At 43.4% G+C, this 21,890-nt stretch overlaps 1 protein-coding gene across 1 annotated transcript in view; it reads right to left on the bottom strand.

Moving 5' to 3' along the window:
• Positions 1-21,890, bottom strand: part of LOC121271963 (sorbitol dehydrogenase-like) — a 61,890-nt gene that overhangs the window by 19,512 nt on the left and 20,488 nt on the right. The window contains exon 5 of the mRNA XM_041178222.1: positions 5,146-5,264. Coding sequence (XP_041034156.1) covers positions 5,146-5,264 — 119 coding nt within the window. The remainder of the gene's footprint in view (positions 1-5,145; positions 5,265-21,890) is intronic.

Genomic DNA, 21,890 nt, shown 5'->3' on the forward strand with positions numbered 1-21,890 from the left:
AAGGAGGTGCAGCAGCAGCTGGACAGGATGAAAACATGGAGTCATCTCCTCACTTCTGGGATGATCCCTGGCCCAAGAACTGAATGGATCCACCCGTATTTGTGTCAACCTAACACAGCTCAATAAAACCGTAGCCAGGGAAGCTCATCCCACGTCCTCAGTGGACGAAAGCCTGACTAAACTCTCAAAGAGCACGGTGTTGTCAAAGCTGGACGCCAACAGCGGCTTTTGACAACACCCCCTCGACGAAGAGTCCAGGCTGCTGACCACACTCATTACTCACTTTGGCAGATTCTGATTTAACTGCCTGCCATTTGGAACCACCTTGGCACCAGAAATATTTAAACGTGTGATGTCGGCCATTTTTCAGGGCCTCCGGGGGGTCAATTGCCACATGGACGATGTATTGGTTCACGGTACAATGTTGGAGGAACATGACAGAAGACTCACAGCAGCTTTAGAGCACCCACAGGAAGCAGGGCTGATGTGAAATGAGAAATGTGAGTTCCCCAAAACATTAATTCAGTTCCTGGGCCACACCGTCAGCAATAAAGGCATCATGACGGGCCCACAGAAAACTGAAGCTATTAGTGAGTTACCAACCCCATCCTCGATTCCAGACTTCCAGCCATTCTCGGGGATGGTGAACCAGCTGGCGATACCTTTACCAAATTTGACACAGGTCACAGGACCTTTGAGGCATCTGTTTAAGAAAGACCAGACATGGTGTGGGGACTCACACCAAGAGCAAGCATTCACTCAACATCAAGGCGATGCTGCTCTCCGGATATTCTGGCCCATTGCGACCCATCCCTGCCCATCACCATAGCAGCGGATGCTTCATCCACAGACCTGGGAGAGGTCCAATTCCAGCAACAGCTGGATGGGAGTCGCCACCCAGTGTACTACGCTCCCAAAGGGTTGTCGGACATGGAGATGATAAACACCTTCATAGAAAAGGGAGCGCTTGCAGTAATGTGGGCATGCGAGAAGTTTTCAGACATTCATCAGCTTCAAGGTCACAATCCACACAAACCATAAGCCACTTGTCTCATTATTGGATGAGAAGGAGTTTGCAAAGATGCCCCCCCCCAGAATCCAGAGGTTCCACCTGCGCCTCATGAGGTTCACCTACGAGACGGTAAATGTTCAAAGTAAAATCCAAACAATTGCAGACACACTTTCCATAGCCACAGTCGACCTTGTGACAAAGCAGGACGTCAATCGCATTGAGGAGCTGGGAACATACTCCCGATTGACAAGGAGACAACTGCCAGTGACAAGTCAACTCCAACGGATTCGCCAGGAGCAAATGGGAGATGAGGGGGTGTGCTCGGATCCGCTGTTACTGCCAACAAGGGTGACCACAACAGAGGCCAAGTGGTGGTACTGTGGCTCGAACAACAAAAACACTTTCTGGTCTACAATGAGGGGCTGGTCATCCCAGTTTCCCTTTGAGCAGAGATCCTTCAAAACATCCTGTGTGACATCCTGTGGGAGGGCGCGCCCGATCTGACTGGGCATAAAATAGCGCGCGATGATGTCGGGTGAGTGTCCCCATGTCATTGCGCACTCGCGCGGTATTTCAGTCGGTGGGCGTGTGCAGGAGTTGGCAGCATGCCCGCCAACAATTAAGAGGGCCACAAAGGCCCTTAATCAAATAATTGAAACCTATTGTTCGCTGACCGTCCAGCCTTGCGGTTGGCAGGCTGAGGTTTCCAACAGTAATTTTAAAAAAATAAAAACTTTTGGACATTTTTAACGTGTCCCAGGGATACGTTTCTCTCACAGGCAGGACCAAAGCGAGTCTCTCGTCCCTACACAATTCCCTACCAGGCCATGGAAGAGGCTGGACATTGACTTATTTGTCTTCAACGGCAAATCATTCCTTATGGTGGTGGATTACTTTTCCAGATGGGTTGAGGTGAAACAACTATATACGACTCCACGAGGCAGTAATTAAGATGCCGATAGAGATGATTGTGAGCCACGGTGTCCTGGATGAGATCGTGTCCAATAACGCCCCAAAGTTTTCAAATGAGCGCTTCACGCACTTCACCACCACATCCGGCTTCCACCACCGTACCAGCTCCCCGAGATACCCACAGCCAAACGAGGAGGCCGGAAGAGGGGTCCACACTGTAAAAACCTGCATAAAAAGGAATGGGGACTGTCCCTCGGCACTGCTAACCTACAGGTCCACCTCATTACGATGAGATATAGCTCCATTCGAACTCCTGATGGACAGGAAACTCTGCACACAACTTCCAATCCTGCTGAAATAATCATATCAGGGTTGGTAACCAAGGATTACCAGGATTCCAAGCAAGAGAGCTGCCCTACAGGCAGATGCAGGCTTCCACCTACAGCACAAGGTACCACATCAGATACTTGCCACAACTATGAAAGGATGACAAGATCTGGATTAAAGACCTTTAGAGAGAGGGTACTATCATCAAGATGGACGATGATCAATGTTGGTCCTACCTGTTTGGCACCCCAGATGTTACAGTCAGGAGAAAAAGGAGGAGCCTCCTCCTAATCCCTAGACTGTCCATTAACACTTAAAGGCCTGGCACATACAGAGTTAACATGGGATCGAGTACAGTATTGCGCAAACAGTGATGTCAAGGACCCACACCTAGGGATCAGTCTAGTGTTGGACAGAGCCATGTGTACAAGCAAGCATGGGGATAGCTCCTAGCTTGGACCCTTAACTGTATATATGTGCATAGTTCTTGTAGTTAATAAATACATACAGTTAGCCTACTTAAGACTGCAAAGACTTCATTAAGACTAACTGAATGGTATCCAACTCCCTACAACATACGCCAAGTCTGTAAGACTTGGGAGCCCATATGTGGAATGAAGGGACAATCATTTTTAAGGCCACTTAGTAGTTCAGAATAAGAATCTTGTTAAATGGGGTGCAATTGCTAAGTGGGTAGTTTTCAGACGTTGATCTGTCAGAAGGGCTAATCCCAGACGTTGCTACGCTGGTTTAGACTCTGCATGTATCGATGAGGATTCTTCAGTCTGCTTCATTAAGGGGATACACTGTATGCTTGCCCTGTCCACATTGGTCCCAGTCCCCTGTAAGATCACTGCACTGCATTTCCTCTCAAAGAACTACAAGTTCCAGTGCCAAAGTCCACAGCAAGCCTGTGGTCAAGAGTTAGTGCAACAAGTACTTTATCTCTTGTACTAAGAACTGCCCAACTGCATTTTCCTTTATTTCTGCTAATACAAAATGGCATTGCTCACGACAAGTCAGAGATTGCACCTTTCGGAAGATGCAGTAGAAACAATTCAGCAGCTCCCAGCTGAGTCAGAGATATGCTATCTCCCATACTCTCTTATTCTGAACTACTAAGTGGCCTTAAAATTATGGTCCCTTCATTCCACATATGGGGTCCCAAGTCTTACAGACTTGGCGTATGTTGTAGGGAGTTGGATACCATGCAGTGAGTCCTAATGAAGTCTTCGCAGTCTTAAGTAGGCTAACAGTTTGCCAAAACTCGTCTCCCCTAAATCAGCACATTTGCAAGTTGCTTCTCTCTGTTACCTATGGCCAGAGCACGGGGGAGGGAGGTGGGAAAAGAGACAGTGAGACAGAACTACACACAGGGACAAGGAGAAGAGACGGGAAAAGAGAAAGACCCAGAGAGAAAGATGGAGGGAGGTAGAGGAACTCAGAGACAAGGAGAGTCACAGATAAAGAGAGAGAGAGAGAGAGTGTAGAAGATGGAGTTTGTTCACCAAAGGTAAGCAACATTGCTGGATACATTAAAGAGAAATAGGCCTGGATTTTGTGGTCACCAGCAAACAAACAGCGCTCATTATTCATTGAATTTGCACGTGACCATAGACTCTCTGTGGGTTTTTGCACTGGAACTTGTGGTTCTTTGAGACAACAAAAACAGCATAGCACCATCTACAGGGGATGTGGAGTCTTTGTGAACAGGCGACTGTGTGTCTCCTTAACTAACCATGTTGAGGAATCCTTACTGAGGCATAGTGTCAAAACCAGAAAGTGTAAGTTAGAATATTTAATTCAAAGTCAAATCATGTACAGAAAGCAAAAGGAAGAGAAAGGAATATTTGATTGTGAGGGATAAAAGAAAAGATTGTTAAAAGTTTAAAATTAAAAATCCAAAGGAATTTTTGGTGTGAGAGAGGCTGTAAGAAATTAAAGCTAATCACACTGTTAAAAATTAATTTGAATGGACAAGCTTTAACTTTTTTCTGGCATATTTAGTTGGTATCTATCACATAGGTATCCCAACTTCACTCTGTTACAGCTATTTGAATACAGAGCCTCCAAGTGAAGCCTTTGGAGGAGATTAAACCAGAGATGAGTCCTGCAACAAACACCACCAGGCATTCAGGGAAAGGTCAATATATGCATTCTCCATGTATCCTTCTCCTCAAAGCTATTACCGGTCCACATTTCACAGCTATACAGCAAGATGGGGCGACAGTGGGACAAATTGGATAGCTCTTTTGTCATGGGCCGAGTGGTCTCCCTCTTTGATCCTATATAAAGATCTCAATGGCTGAAGCCCAATCTGAGTGAATCGTTGGCTGAAATGCCAATCCCGGTTGGACAGAAACCAAATCAGCTCACACAGATTGGCTTTGGTGAATTCCTGCAGTGCATCTTGGTAGAGGGTACACACTGCTGCTGAGTGGAAAGTTTAGCTCACATTTCTTCGACTTGTCATTCTCTATTTACCAAGCAACTGAACCTGTTCTCACCCAAAACTTGGGGTGAGCTATTGCAATCTCCCCACAGACCAATTGTTTCCAATAATTTGAGGGACTGCAGTCCCCACATGTCAGTCCAACCTGGGCTGGAAGAATATGATACATCGTGTATAGTGTACAGGGAACCTGTATTTCTTTTGCCCCCAACTTTGCACAGGCAATGCAGCCAATCTGTGTGAACTTTCCAATCAAACTTGCGAGGGGAGGGGAATGGGTTTCAGAGAATTTAATTTTACCCCGAAGTCTGATTTCTCATAATCAGTTCTCTGTTATTTGATACGGATTTAAACACATACAGGATTCAGCACCTTTTTGAGGATAAGGAAGGAGATATTGATGTTGCAATGCTTTAGGTGAAAAAAACAAGTATCTACTTACCGGCTCCACAGATAAAAACCTTTTGGCCCACTTTCACTCGCCCTCTTTGACAGGCATGAATTGCGACACAGAGAGGCTCAACTAACGCACCTTCTTCTAAGCTCACACATTCAGGAAGCCTGGAAGGGAGATAAAACAAACATTAACCACAGTGATACACGTACTAACTCAATTGCCACTGACACGTTGCATGTCAAGGCTTTCAGAGTAAGGAAGGTTATACTCTGACAGTGGAGCCAGCCAAGGGAGGTCCTTGCAGCATTCAGCCAAGCTCAGGGTGAAGAATGTCAACGTACAGAACTGGAAGGGTTATCTATGGGGGCGGAACAATGAGGGACTGAGATGTAGTGGCAATTTTTTTAATTCATTCATGAGATGTGGGCTTCACTGGCTGGGCCAGTATTTATTGCCCATCCCTAGTTGCCCTTGAGAAGGTGATGGTGAGCTGCCTTCTTGAACTACTGTAGTCCATGTGGTGTAGGTACACCCACAGTGCTGTTAGGGAGTTCCAGCATTTTGACCCAGTGACAGTGAAGGAACAGCGAAATATTTCCAAGCCAGGATGGTGAGTGACTTGGAGGGGAACTTCCAGGTGGTGGTGTTCCCATCTATCTGCTGCCCTTGTCCTTCTAGAAGGTAGTGGTCGTGAGTTTGGAAGGTGCTGTCTAAGGAGCCTTGGTGAGTTCCTGCAGTGCATCTTGTAGACGGTACACACTGCTGCTCCTGTGCATCGGTGGTGGAGGGAGTGAATGTTTCTGGATGGGGTGCCGATCAAGCGGGCTGCTTTATTCTGGATGGTGTTGAGCTTCTTGAGTGTTGTGGGAGCTGCACTCATCCAGACAAGTGGGGAGTATTCCATCACACTCCTGACTTGTGCGTTATAGATGGTGAGTTACTCATCGCAGGATTCCTAGCCTCTGACCTCTGTAGCCACAATATTTATATGGTTAGTCCAGTTCGGTTTCTGCTTGAATCTGTTCAATTTGCCTAACATGAGTAATTAAACATATTCAGAATTAGCCTACTCCATCACCAGCTTCACTGCAGGTGTTCTATCTGTCCAACCAACAGAAATAAGCCAGTCCCATCTCTGAATCTGAGCTGGTGATCTAGGGAGAAAAAGACTCTTAAATTTCCTACAGCCACATCCCCACTAATACTGATGACAGGTGCTCCATGTTTGGGTCCATTTACAGGATCAGGATGACAGTGAGTGAAGTGCAGATACATCCTGGAAAAACTCAGCAGGTCTTGCAGCATCGGCGGAGAAGAAAAGAGTTGACGTTTCGAGTCCTCATGACCCTTAAGGGTCATGAGGACTCGAAACATCAACTCTTTTCTTCTCCGCCGATGCTGCCAGACCTGCTGAGTTTTTACAGGTAATTCTGTTTTTGTTTTGGATTTCCAGCATCCGCAGTTTTTTGTTTTTATCTATATATATATATATTATATATGCAGATACATCCTTCTACACCTGGGCCCTGACATACTCTGCTATTCTAGTGGAGGACAAGTCAGTTTTTACAATGGATAGGCACGACATCAGTCACTCAATATTGACAAATAAGGATGCAACCTCAGTCAAGATGTAATACCATTTGTTCATTAATGTCACCCCGCGTAGCTAAGAGTCTAAAATTAAATAACCTTGGTCTTCTTGGCTTGGGCACAAAGCAGAAAGTGAGAGTTGGGTTGAGAGGAGAGAAGGGATGTTTGATTCAAAAGTCAGGTGAGGTAAAGCTAATCTGACGGGGAGGGAAATATGTTTGATGGATGGAGGTACTGTTTCTGGTGGGGTCCATGTAAGCAGGTCAGTGCAGTGTGAATGAGCACAGGAAGAGAGCAATAACAAATCATTACCAGGTGGCCTGTTAAAGCATGAAAGCAGTTCTGGTGACAACAACACAATGTGTGTGCTGTCCGAGTAACTCATGATTTCCGTATTTCACATCTCAGTTTGACTTGTAATTGCTCTCTTCCTGTGCTCATTTATACTATATTGCTCTGCTCAAATGGACCCCACCAAAAAAAAATCCCTTCATCTGTTATGACGTGGCAGATAATGTATGTGCCAGGCGGAACAAATCCACAAGGGAAACTTGATCATGCAGTCACAATGATTTTGCAATTTGTATTTTAGTTCGAGATGCATGTCTTGATTTCAGTAGTAATAAGTCCACTAAGACTTGGAGTTTTAACAAAACTAAATGTTAAACATTTAATAACAAAAGAAAACATTTCAAGCACATATATAGGTCTACAAATTACTACTATAATGACTCCTAAAGCCCCTAATTAATCTGGATTCCAGTTAAACAGCAGCAAAAACAAATAGATTTAAACAGAACCAAGCAAAAGGGGAGGCGATGGTGTAGTGGTGTATTGTCGCTGGACTAGTAATCCAGGGTTCGAATCCTGCAGATGGTGGAATTTGAATTCAATAAAAATCTGGAAGTAAAAGTCTAATGACCATAAGACCATTGTTGATTGTTGTTAAAACCCATCTGGTTCACTAATGCCCTTTAGGGAAGGAAATGTGCCGTCCTTACCTGGTCTGGTCTACATGTGACTCCAGACCCACAGCAATGTGGTTCACTCATAACTGCCCTCTGAAATGGCCTAGCAAGCTACTCAGTTGTAATAAACTGCTACAAAGTCACAAAAAAGGAATTAAACCGGATGGACCACCCGGTATCGAACTAGGCACCGGAAACGACAAAGGCAATTGCAGCCCTGTTGACACTGCAAAGTCCTCCTTACTAACCTCTGGGGGGCTAGTGCAAAAATTAGGAGAGCTGTCTCACAGACTAGTCAAGCAATGGCCTGACATAGTCAGTCTCATGGAATCATACCTTACAAATAATGTCCCAGACTCCACCATCACCATCCCTGGGTATGTCCTATCTCACCAGCAGGACAGACCCAGCAGAGGTGGTGGCACAGTGGTATACAGTCGGGAAGGAGTTGCCCTGGGGGTCCTCAACATTGACTCCAGACCCCATGAAGTCTTATGCATCAAGTCAAACATAGGCAAAGGTAATCCTGCTGATTACCACATACCGCCCTCCCTCAGCTGATGAATCAGTGCTCCTCCATGTAGAATATCAGTTGGAGGAAGCACTGAGGGTGGGAAGGGCACAGAATGTACTCTAGGTGGGGGACTTCAACGTCCATCACCAAGAGTGGCTCGGTAGCACCACTACTGACTGAGCTGGCTGAGTCCTAAAGGACATAGCTGCTAGACTGGGTCTGCAGCAGGTGGTGAGGGAACCAACAAGAGGGAAAAACATACTTCACCTTATCCTCACCAACCTGCTTGCCGCAGATGCATCTATCCACGACAGTGTCGGTAAGAGTGACCATCGCACAGTCCTTGTGGAGACGAAGTCCCACCTTCACATTGAGGATACCCTCCATCGTGTTGTGTGGCACAACCACCGTGCTAAATGGGGTAGAATTCAAACAGATCTAGCAACTCAAGACTGGGAATCCATGAGGTGCTGTGGGCCATCAGCAGCAGCAGAATTGTACTCAAACATAATCTGTAACCTCATGGCCTGGCATATCCCCCACTCTACCATTACCATCGAGCCAGGGGGTCAACCCTGGTTCAATGAAGCGTGCAAGGAGGGAATGCCAGGAGCAGCACTAGGCATACCTGAAAATGAGGTGTCAACCTGGAGAAGCTATAACACAGGACTGCTTGCACGCCAAACAGCATAAGCAGCAAGTGATAGGGCGAAGCGATTGCACAACCAACGGGTCAGATCTAAGCTCTGCAGTCCTGCCACATCCAGACGTGCATGGTGGTGGACAATTAGACAACTCTTTGGAGGAGGAGTCTCCATTAATATCATCAGCACAGCAGGACAAAAGATAAGGCTGAAGCATTCGCAACAATCTTCAGCCAAAAGTGTCGAGTAGATGATCCATCTCGGCCTCCTCCAGAGGCCCCCAGCATCACAGGTGCCAGTCACCAGCCAATTTGATTCACTCCACATGATATCAAGAAACTGCTGAAGGCACTGGATACTGCAAAGGTTAAGGGACCTGACATTACTCCGGCAATAGGACTGAAAACCTGTGCTCCAGAACTTACCGCGCCCCTAGCCAAGCTGTTCCAGTACAGTGACAAAACTGGCAATAGAACCATAGAAAACTTACAGCACAGAAGGAGACCATCTTGTCCATGACAGCCCGAGGACACCCAGGTGCCCTTTCTAATCCCACCTCCCTGCACCCGGCCCATAGCCCTGCAGCTTACAGCACTTAAGGTGCAGATCCAGGTACTTTTTAAAAGAGTTTAGAGTTTCTGCCTCTACCACCAACTTGGGCAGCAAATTCCAGACACCCACTACCCTCCGCGTAAAAACGTTCTTCCTCATGTCCCCCCTACACCTTCTGCCACTTGCCTTGAATCTATGTCCCCTGGTTCTAGAATTCTCCACCAAGGGAAACAATTTTACCCTGTCCACTCTATCTATTCCCCTCATAATTTTGTACATCTCAATCAAGTCACCTCTCAGCCTTCTTTGTTCTAAGGAAAATAACCCCCACCTATCCAATCTCACCTCGTAGCTACACTTTTCTAACCCTGGCAACATTCTTGTAAACTTCCTCTGCATTCTCTGCAGAGCACCTACCCAGCTGTGTGGAAAATTGCCCAGGTATGTCCTGTGTGCAAAAAGCAGGAGAAATCCAACCATCAACAGTGCTATCAAGTGGCACTTGCTTAGCAATAACTAGCTCACTGATGCCCAGTTTGGGTTCCGCCAGGGTCACTCAGCTCCTGACCTCATTACAGCCTTGGTTCAAACATGGACAAAAGAGCTGAACTCCCGGGGTGAGGTGAGAGTGACTGCCCTTGACATCAAGGCAGCATTTGACTGAGTGTGGCATCAACTGGAGTCAATGGGAATCGGGGGAAAACTCTCTGCTGGTTGGAGTCATACCCAGCACAAAGGAAGATGGTTGTGGTTGTTGGAGGTTAGTCAGCTCAGCTCCAGGACATCACTGCAGGAGTCCCTCAGGGTAGTATCCTACACCCAAACATCTTCAGCTGCTTCATCAATGACCTTCTTTCCATCATAAGGTCAGAAGTGGGGAAGTTCATTGATGATTGCGCAATGTTCAGCACCATTCGCGACTCATCAGATACTGAAGTAGTCCATGTCCAAATGCAGCAAGACCTGGACAATATCCAGGCCTGGGCTGACAAGTAGCAAGTAACATTTATGCCACACAAGTGTCAGGCAATGACCATTTCCAGCAAGAGAGAATCCAACCATTACTGAATCCCCCACTATCACCATCCTGGGAGTTTCCATTGACCGGAAACTGAATTGGACTAGCCATATAAATACTGTGGCTACAAGAGCAGGTCATAGGCTAGGAATCATGTGACGAGTAACTCACCTCCTGACTCCCCAAAGCCTGTCTACCATCTACAAGGCACAAGCCAGGGGGGTGATGGGATACCTGGATGAGTGCAGCCTCCGCAACGCTGAAGAAGCTAGACACAGTCCAGCACAGAGGCTGAGGGCTTTTCACACTTGTGTTAGATCTTAGAATGTCTTCTTCCCTTACACATAGTCTCATTTCCTTTATACATGCTTCTCCCTTTTAATGCAAATTCCATTGTTCTCATATGTTTTTGCAACTTTACTTTTCTCATAATATAAATCTTTCATAATACTAATTTTATCAGTAACCTTTGGGAAAGATAAACACACTGTTTGGCTTAGCTTCTTCTGGCTATGTGTAACTCCTTACCATCTCTTTGAAATTCAAACTAACCTAATTTATCTAAAAATGCAAATTTTCCTTACGCCTCACATTCTAAAATTTCAGAAATGTTTATGTATTTAGCATTTCAAATCTAGCATCCTTTTTGATGGCTCAAAAACCTCCAGACTGGTTGTTTCCAATTCAATTAAATCCGCCCCCCCCCCCCCCCCCAACCGACACACATACCCACAGAAAAACTAATCTAAACCCCACTAGGAACCCACTTTACAATAAATCACAATATTATGAAAATTATATTTTCATGACACTCCCCTCCTTACTAAAAATGAAGTGTCATAATTTAAAAAGATGGTAATCTTACATTACCACCTATACTTATCCATATGCTCACATTACTACACTACCAGGTGCAAACATTAACATTTTACATATTTTTATACAAATCCTTGGTATCAACAGAAATCATTCCAGTCCAATGTCCAGGTTTTTTAAATGTCCAATATTCCCTTTGAGCTTCAAACTCTTGACAATGAATCTGCAATTAGATTTTCTCATCCAGCCACACGTATTATCTGTAGATTAAATGGCTGCAGTAATAAACTCTATTTGAACAGCCTTGCACATCTGTCTCGAAATTAGTTTCTGACAAATTGCTTGCAACGTAAATCTCAAACTGCTGCAATGCTAACACCAGACCCAGAGTTTTCTTTTTGATCATTGAATATCTTCTCTGTTGTACAATCATCTTCCTTGAAAAATACCCTTATCAGTTTCTCAATTCCAGTTTCATCTTCCTGTAACAATATGGCCCCAATGCCTATATCACTTGCATCAATGGCCAACTTAAATTGCTTGGCACAATTGGGTACTGCCAAAACTGGTGTCGTAGTCAACATAGTTTTCAAACTGTCAAATGCATTCTACTCCTGTGTCCATTGAAACTTATTCTTTTTCAATAGTTCAGTCAATGGAGCAACCACACTGCTAAAATTTGGTACAAATTCCCAGTAAAACCCACTCAAGCCCAGAAATCTCAAAACTTCTCGTTTTTTGTAGGAGCGAGGAAATCCATGATAGTTTTGACTTTCACATCTCTCGGGGACACCAATGGTACAGCCTAGATATGTAACTTGCGCTTTTGCAAATTCACTTTTAGCCAAGTTCATCACCAAGTTAGTTCCTTGTTATCAATGAAACAATTCTTCCAGATGTTGTAAATGCTCCTCCTACATTTGAGTGAAAACTATCAAGTCGTCAATATACACAGCATAATTGCTCGTCACAATTACTTTGTCAGTCTTTGAACTATTGCAGGTACATTCTTCATATCAAATGGCATGACTTTAAACTGATATAGTCCACCTGGCATCACAAAAGCTGATATCTTCTTGCTCTGTCCGATAACTGTACTTGCCAATATCCTCTTAGCAAGACAATCTTGGTGATAAATTTTGATTGTCCCACTTTCTCAATGCAATCTTCTAACCATGGTATAGGATATGAATCCGCTTTTGTCACTGTATTCACCTTTCAATAGTCCACAAACAGTGGATCTGGTGTTCCATTCGGTTTCAGTACCAGCACAATAGGCGAACTCTGGTTACTGCAACTAGACTCAATGATATTTTGAAGCATGAAGTCAATTTCTTTCTGCACTTGTGATAACTTTGCCAGATTTAATGTATAAGGATGTTGCCTTATTGAGGATTAGACTTCCACACTTATCATGTATAGCTAAATTTGTCCTCCCTAGCATACTCCCACAAATAGTTTTGTGTGACTGCAATAACTTCTCCAAATCACTTTGACACTTGTCTGGAAGGTAGCTTAATATTATATTTAAATTTTCAAGTACCCTTCATTATCCAATTTAATTACAGGAAAATCAATTTCAGAATCCTTCATTTCTACCTCTTTCTCCTTACCTACCACCACTAATACATCCTTTTGGTCCTCTTCCCTCTCAAGGTACTTTTTAAGCATATTTACATAACAAACCCTCTGAATCTTTCTTCTATATAGAATATTTATTAAATAATTTACTTCATTCAGTTTCGTTTCAATCCTGTAAGGCCCACTATAAACCTTGTCTTTAATAAGGCACCTAGCAACAAAACTACAAGCTGTAGCTTTCCTGACTGCTTTCACTTTCATCGCTTGCTGTGATATCTTTAAATGTTCCCTAGCTAACTCACATGCTCTGTTCAATCTTTCTCTGAAATTTGATACATAATCCAGGAGAGTAGTTTCCGAATTTTGACCCACCAATTTCTCATGAATAAATTTCAGTGGTCCTCTTACCTCATGCCCATAATCTAATTCGAAAGGACTAAATTCAGTCAATGTATTAGGACCATCCCGAATAGCAAATATCAAGAATGGAATTCCCCTATCCTGACTATATGACCTCATGCCATCTTTCCATGATAAGCTGTTGATTTATCAGAATGATAAGCTATTGATTTAAGCTGGTTTATCCCCAAACTATTCATTATTTTCTTAAAGAGCTGTGGCATGAAATTTGAACCCTGATCTGATTGTATTTCTTTTAGTAAACCATATCTTGTAAAAAATTAACTCAATTCTTCCCACAACTCTGTTGTAATATTTCTCAAAGCTATTGCTTCAGAAAACCTTGTAGATAATCAATAATTACTTAATTCCAGTATTAGTCTTAGGGCACGGTCCTACACAATCAATCATAGCCCTACTAAAAGATTTTTCAAATGTTGGAATTGGAATTAAATGTTCTGGCTTAAGCACTGCTTGTGGTTTCCTTATCGGCTGACATGTTCTATAGAATTTGACTAAATCTCTATGCAAACTAGACCTATAAAAATGTTTTTGTATCTTCGCCTATGTCTTTCTATTTCCTAAATGCCACCACCACCCCCCCCCCAACCCCGTCCCCCGCCACTGTCCATTGGAATTTCATGAGCTATTCTCGGGATCTCATTTCTGTATCCAAATAGTATAACAATCTGATGTACTTCCCTCCAGTTTTCATCTGTTAAAACATGATAAGGCCACCTTTTTCTCATTAAAACATTACCCTTAAGATAATAACATTCTGGAATATATTCTGCCTTTGTTTCTGAGTAAGCTATCTGATATAACTGTCTTATTTGCACAATACTTTTCTGCAACTCTGCCAACTTGCTTAAGCTAAATACATCAGCTGCATTATCCTCCATTCTTTCTTCCTGAACAATCTTATCAAAAACAGTGTTAGCTAATTGGATTTCAACACCATCTCCCTGCCTTTTAACTTCCAGTTTCAACCTGTGAGCCTGTGACCTTGTTATCATACAATTTGGAAACAATCCAGGATGCTTTCTCTGCAACAGTTCTGTTGAAAACACCTTTATGGGCTGCTCAACTGCCATTGGCATCACCCATATCTGTGACCCAGCTATATCATTACTTAAAATAAATTGAACCCCCGCAAAGGGCAATTTTTTTCAATACTCTAACAATCACCTCACCTGTCTTCCATTTACTCTTTAAGTTTTCCTTCCACAATGGAATATATTTAGCATCTCCATGAACCCCACTTATTATCATCCGTTCCTACAATACTCCCTCTGAACAACAAATATCACTATCCCACATTAAGGATTGACTAGCCAGTGTCTCATAAAATTTTAATATCTTTACCTACTCCACACTGTACACATGGGAAGACTTCCCCTTCACATACAAAATTGTTAAACATTTCTGCAACCTACTCCTCAGAATTCCCTTGTGTAAACTGTGAACACATTCCCATTTCTTTATCCATCACTGATTCTTCCTCTTTTACCTTTCCACAAACTCTTGTTTTTTCCTGTGCCTGAGCCTCAGAATCCACAGTACTTTTACTTCCAGAACTTTTCTGCATCCCAATAAACCCAAGATTTTCCCTGTAATTTCCAACACACTGACTTCATGTGTCCAACTTTATTACAATGAAAACACCTCAATTTTCAAGTGTCACTTCTACCCTCAGCACCTTCCTTTTCATTCTGAAAAAAAAAACGTCCTGGGAATTTCCACCTACTCCTTCTCTTCCCCGGCTACCCACCTTCCTTTCACCTTCCCACTTTCTAGCCTTCTCTGATTTATAAGGGTGACAAAGAAAAAAGTTTAGATCTATGAACTGACTCATAATCACCAGCTATCTCTGCTGCTTGTCTTACTGTTTTAATCCTCTGTTCCTCTGTATGAGTTCTCACTGCTGAATGAATTGAATCTTTAAATTCTTCCAAAAGAATTACTTCTGTAAGAGCTGCATATGTTGTCTCTATCTTTGTCAGTATCCACCAGTCAAAATTACTTTGTTTTACTCTCTGAAATTCAATATGCGTTTGCCCAGGCTGTTTTCTCAGATTCCTAAATTTCTGCCTGTATGCCTCAGGAACCAACTCATATGCACTCAAAATAGGCTTTTTTTTTACCACATCATAGTCCACTGACATTTTTTCTCACAGGGAGGCATAAACCTCTTGTGCTCTACCCACCAACCTAGATTGTAACAACAATGTCCAGTTTTCCTATGGCCATCTCATTTGTTTAGTTATCTTCTCAGATGAAATAAAGAATGCCTCTACATCTCTTTCCTCAAACTTCAGAAGAGCTTGCACAGATTTAAACATCTCCCTACAAGGTTTTAGGTTAAAGGTCTCCTTTTTAAGATCCAGCTTTTTAAGCCGATACTCTGTCTCTTTCCTTCATTCCCTCTTCCTTTTCTAACTTCACCATTTCCCTCTGGAATGCCCTTTTTCTTTCTTTTTCTGCTGCCCCCAGTTTCAATTCTTTTCATTTCCAATTTATTTTCCTTTTCATTTGCCTCCCATTCAAGTTTTCTCAGTTCCTTTGCTTGTTCAAATTCAAGTCTCGTCATTTCTAATTGAAGTCTCACTATCTCCAGCTCTGACTCACTAGTGGCAGGTATCCCATCCAACTTTAAATGCTGTGCTATCACTTCAACTGTCTGCTTTCTTTGCCTCTACAGGTAACCTCAACTGCAACTTATCCACCAACTCTAATTTACCCTTAGATACATTTTGTAACCCAGAGTATTATTTTCTACTCCCAAAAAACTTTTAACCATGGATACAGCCATTTTTGCTGTCTCACCACTTTAAAAATACCTCATACCAACTCCTGAAATCAAAGTGCTTCTTATACTCATAACCCTAAGATTCACCAACTCCAACCCAGTCAAGGAATTTCAAATGTATCCCGCAAAGAGCCCCCAATTCGTTATGATGTGGCAGATGATGTGTGCCAGGCAAATCAAATCCACGAGGGAAACTTGATCACGCAGTCACAACAATTTTGCAATTTGTATTTTATTGCGAGGTGCGTGCCTTGAATTCAGTAGTAATAAGTCCAACAAGACTTAGAGGTTTTTTACAAAACTAAATTAGACATTTATTAACAAAAGAAAAGATTTCAAGCACATACATAGTCCTACAAATTGCTACAATAATAACTACTAAAACCCCTAATTAATCTGGATTCCAGTTACACCCCCATTAAACAGAGCCAAGCAAAGCCACACAATACCCAATACTGGATAGTCAAATTCCAATTGAGCTTTCTCAGATTTGGTTCCTATAGTCAGCAATTTGATGCACAGGGGCTGGAGGCTTTTCATACTTGTGTTTGGCCTTATAATTCCTTCTTCCCTTACACATAGCCTCATCTGCTTTATACATGTTTCTCCCTTTTAATGCATATTCCATTGTTCCCATATATTTTTGCAACTTTACTTTTCTCATAATATAAATCTTTCATGGTACTAATTTTATCAGTAACCCTTGGGAAAAATAAACACACTGTTTGGCTTAGCTTCTTCTGGCTGGGTGTAACACCTTACCATCTCTTCGAAATTCAAACTAGCCTAATTTATCTAAAAATACAAATTTTCCTTACACCTCACATTACAAAACATCAGAACCTTCAAAACCTAGCTTCCTTTTTGATGACGCCAAAGCCTCCAGACCAGCTATCTCCAAATTAATTAAATCCTCCCACTGACGCACCCCCCCCACCCCACACACACATACACACACACACAGAAATTAATCCAAACCCCACTATGAACCCATTTTTACAATAAATCACAATACTATTATAAAAATTATATTTTCACGACATATCTATCAAACATATTACCTTGGTCATCAAAATGGCGTTATCTTAACTGCTTTTTGAACCAAAATCTCTTTTTTTAACCATCAACCTGACTCTCTTTCACCTTCCATTTTGCACTCAGACTAAGAAGGGCAAGGTTATTTAATTTTAGACTCTTAACTACATGAGGCGACATCAATGAATAAATAGTATTACATCTTGACTGAGGTCGCATCCTTATTTGTTAATATTGAGTGACTGTTGTCGTGCCTATCCATTGTAAAAACTGACTTGTCCTGCATCAGAATAGGAGAGTATGTCAGGGTCCACATGCACCATGCCTCATAATTTGACTCTGTTCATTTGTCTGAAGGATGTATCTGTACTTCACCCACTGTCATCCTGATCCTGTAAATGGACCCAAACACAGAGAGCATTAGTTGAGATGTGGCTGTAGGAAATGTAAAAGAGTCTTTTGCTTGCTAGACCACCAGCTCAGATGCAAGTTTGCTCATATTTATGCTGATTAATAGTTTACGGTGTCATTTGCTTCTATGCGTCATTTCACTTGTAAATAAATCCAGAGCAAATTCACCTGCATAAAGTAATTTTGTGATGCGTTACTTGTCACCATCAAAGGTGATAAGAAAGGTGGCGAGCAGCTGTATCCATTCATTAATGTGCGAAGATCAGGGTGCATTTGACACCTGAACTATACTGGCTAAATACAGTGAGAATTAGGTTGCAGGTTACGCTTCATTAATCATCATTAAGTTATTTACCTAAGGAAGTGGAGTTAAGGAAAAGCCTGACTTGCAACACAATCCATAATAGAAATTGCAGTGGCCATAACTCTGGTTTCAAGAAAGTCAAAACAATTTGATTTATAATCCAAAATAGAAGAGTGTTGTGCAATAGCAATCATCCAAAAGCACTGATGTGACGCAGCACTTTAATCCTGAACTGCTCTCTGTCACTGTTCAATCCAACTATCCCACGTTCATTTTAACCTTTTGTAATCCTTTGACTTAAGTTTGTTAAGGGGACATCCTCTGGTTTCTCAGAAGTCCAATGTTGATGGACTAAATTTGTCTAAATTTGGATCTCAGTGTGGCCTTCAAGTCTCAATACCCAAGATGCTAAGCACGTGTCACGGAAGAGCAGAAAATCAACAGACCATCCATGCATCCTTCCCCTACCAACATGAATTGCAACTACAGTGATTCCATTGTGTAGCTGCCTATCACACGTTATCATCTTATGTACGAAATACCTCCATCAATTATATTCTGGATGTTAGCTACTTAGTAATCCTGTCGCTTATCACTAATTTGACCAGTAGCTTGTAGAAATGCTCTCAATACTATTATTCTGGTGAAGTAATCAACACTGTTCCCCCTCCCCCACTCTCTCTCAGTCCAGAAACTGGTGCACAGTGAGAACACATGGGGGGGCAGCTACTCAGTGTAATACCCATACATTCACCAAGCTTGGACTTAGCAGCCACGATGGCAGATCTGCACAATAAATAAGCCAAGGAAACAAATCATTAATGCATGGTCTTCCAAAGAAAGTAGGCAGTTGCCATTGTCCTTTGCTTGATTATTTTAAAGGGGGTGACTTGCAGATCTCATTTCATGCACAAGGCCCACCCTCTTTTTTTATTCCTTTATGGGATGTGGGTGTCACTGGCTAGGTCTATTTGCTCATCCCTAATTGAGATGGTGGGGGGTGAGCTGCCTTCTCGAACTGTTGTAGAGGCTACACCCTCAGTGCTGCTAGGGAGGGAGTTGCAGGATTCCAGCGACAGTGAAGGAACGGCGGTGATATATTTCCGAGTCAGGATGGTGAGTGGCTTGGAGAGGAACTTCCAGGTGTTGGTGTTCCTATGTATCTGCTGCTCTTGTCCTTCTTGGTGGTACAGGTCATGGGTTTGGAAAGGGTTGTCTAAGGGGCCTTGTTGAGTTCCTGCAGTGCATCTTGTAGATGATGCACACTGCTGCTACTGCGTGTCAGTGGTGGAGGGAGTGAATATTTGTGGATTTGGTGAAAATCAAGCAGGCTGCTTTGCCCTGGATGGTGTCAAGCTTCTTGAGTTTTGTTGGAGATGCACTCATCCAGACAAGTGGAGAGTATTTGCATCACACTCCAAACTTGTGCCTTGTAGATGGCGGACAGACTATGGAGAGTCAGGAAATGAGTTTTACTCTCTGTAAAATTCCTTGTCTCTGACCTGGTCTTGTAGCCACAGTATTTATATGGCTAGTCCAGTTCAGCTTTGGGTCAATGGTAATTCCCAGGATATTGATAGAGGGGGATTCAGCAATGGTAATGTCATTGAATACCAAGGGGGGCAATAGTTAGATTCACTTTTCCTGGAGATGGTCATTGCCTGGCACTTATCTGGCATGAATGTTACTTGCCACTTGTCAGCCCAAACCTGGACATTGTCCAGGAATTGTTGTATTTGGGCATGGACCCCTTCAGTATCTGAGGAGTCGTGAATGGTGCTGAACATTGTGCAATCATCAGCGAACATCCCCACTTCTGACCTTATGGAAGGAAGGTCATTGATGAAGCAGTTAAAGATAGTTTGGCCTAGGACACTACCCTGAGGAACACCTGCAGTGACATCCTGGAGCTGAGATGATTGACCTCCAACAACCACAACCATCTTCCTTTGTGCTAGATATGACTCCAACCAGCGTAGAGTTTTCCCCCTGATTCCCATTTACTCCAGTTTTGCTAGGGCTCCTTGATGCCACACTCAGTCAAATGTGGCCTTGATGTCAAGGGCAGTCAGTCTCACCTCACCTCGGGACATGTTTGGACAAAGGCTGAAATGAGGTCAGGAGCTAAGTGACCCTGGCGGAACCCAAACTGAGCATCAGTGAGCAGGTTATTGCTAAGCAAGTGCTGCTTGATAGCACTGTTGATGACCCCTTCCATCACTTTACTAATGATTGAGAGTAGACTGATGGGGCTGTAATTCTCCAGGTTGGATTGGTCCTGCTTTTTGTGTACAGGACATACCTGGGCAATTTCCCACATAGCTGGGTAGATGCCAGTGTTGTAGCTGTACTGGAACAGCTTGGCTAGGGGGTGGCAAGATCTGGAGCACAAGTCTTCAGTACGATTCCTGGAATATTGTGAGGGCCCATAGTTTTTTCAGTATTCAGTGCCTTCAGCCATTTCTTGATATCACATGGAGTGAATTAAATTGGCTGAAGATTGGCATCTATGATGCTGGGTTCTCCAGTGAAGGATGAGATGGATCATCCACTCGGCATTTCTGGCTGAAGATTGTAGCAAATGCTTCAGCTTTGCCTGTTGCATTGAGGTGCTGGGCTCCCCCATCATTGAGGATGGGGATATTTGTGGAGATTCCTCCTCCAGTGAGTTATTTAATTTCCCAGCACTATTCACGACTGGATGTGGTAGGACTGCAGAGCTTAGATCTGATCCATTGGTTTTGGGATTGCTTAGCCCCATCTATCGCATGCTGCTTATGCTGTTTGGCACACAATTAGCCCTGAATTGTAGCTTCGCCAGGTTGACACATAATTTTTAGGTATGCCTGGTGCTGCTCCTGGCACACCCTCTTGCACTCTTCATTGAACCAGGATTGATCCCCTGACTTTATGGTAATGGTAGATGGGGGATATGCCAGGCCATGAGGTTACAGATTGTGATTGAGCACAATTCTGCTGCTGATGGCCCACAGCACCTCATGGATGCCCAGTCTTGAGCTGATAGATTTGTTTGAAATTTATCCCATTTAGCACAGTGGTAGTGTCACACAACACGGTGGAGGGTATCCTCAATGTGAAGACAGAACTTTGTTTCCACAATGACTGTGCAGAGGTCACTCTTACCGACACTGTCATGGACAGATGCATCTGCAGCAGGCAGCTTGGTGAGGATAAGGTCAAGTACGTTTTCCCCTCTTGTTGGTTCTCTCATGACCTGTTGTAGACCCGGTCTTGCAGCTATGTCCTTTGGGGCTCAGCCAGCTCAGTCGGTAACGGTGTTATCGAGTTACTCTTGGTGATGGACATTGAAGTCCCCCACCCAGAGTACATTCTGAGCCCTTGCCACCCTTGGTGCTTCTTCCAAGTAGTGGTGTTCAACATGGAGGAATATTGATTCATCAGCTGAGGGAGGGTGATACGTGGTAATCAGCAGGAGGTTTCCTAGCCCATGTTTGACCTCATGCCATGAAACTTCATGGGGTCCACAGTCAATGTTGAGGGCTCCCAGGGCAACTCCCTTCCTACTGTATACCACTGTGCCACCACCACTGCTGGGCCCATCCTGCCAGTGGGACAGAACGTACCCAAGGATGGCGAAGGTGGTGTCTGGGACATCATTCAGTACCTTACAGACAATCAGACACCAGTGGCATTGGGGAAATGCTAAAGGCAAAAGGAGACATAATCCAGGTCTTCATTCTTCTACTGGACATTGTCTACATGATGTACTGGCTACCCACTGAGCAAGGCATGCAGGTTGTGACTTTGGTTTGTATGCAAGCAGATCCTCCATGGCAGGTGCGCTTATGGGGAGCTAATGGGAAATGGTAGCATTGTAGTAACGTCACTAGACTAGCAATCTAGAAGCTCAGCTGGGTTCAAATCTCACCATGGCACCTGTGGCATTTAAATTCAATTAAATATTGGAATACTAATGGTGGCCATGAAACTATCATTAATTGTTGTAAAAATCCCACCTTGTTCACTCATGCCTTTTAGAGAAGGAAATCTGCTGTTCTTACCCATCTGGCCTATAGCAATGTGGTTGGCTCTTAACTGTGCTCTGAAATGGCCAATAAGCCACACAGTTTAAGGGCAATTAGGGATGGGCAACAAATGCTGGTC

Source organism: Carcharodon carcharias, chromosome 32 (genome assembly GCF_017639515.1).
Source record: "Carcharodon carcharias isolate sCarCar2 chromosome 32, sCarCar2.pri, whole genome shotgun sequence".
Lineage (NCBI taxonomy): Eukaryota > Metazoa > Chordata > Chondrichthyes > Lamniformes > Lamnidae > Carcharodon > Carcharodon carcharias.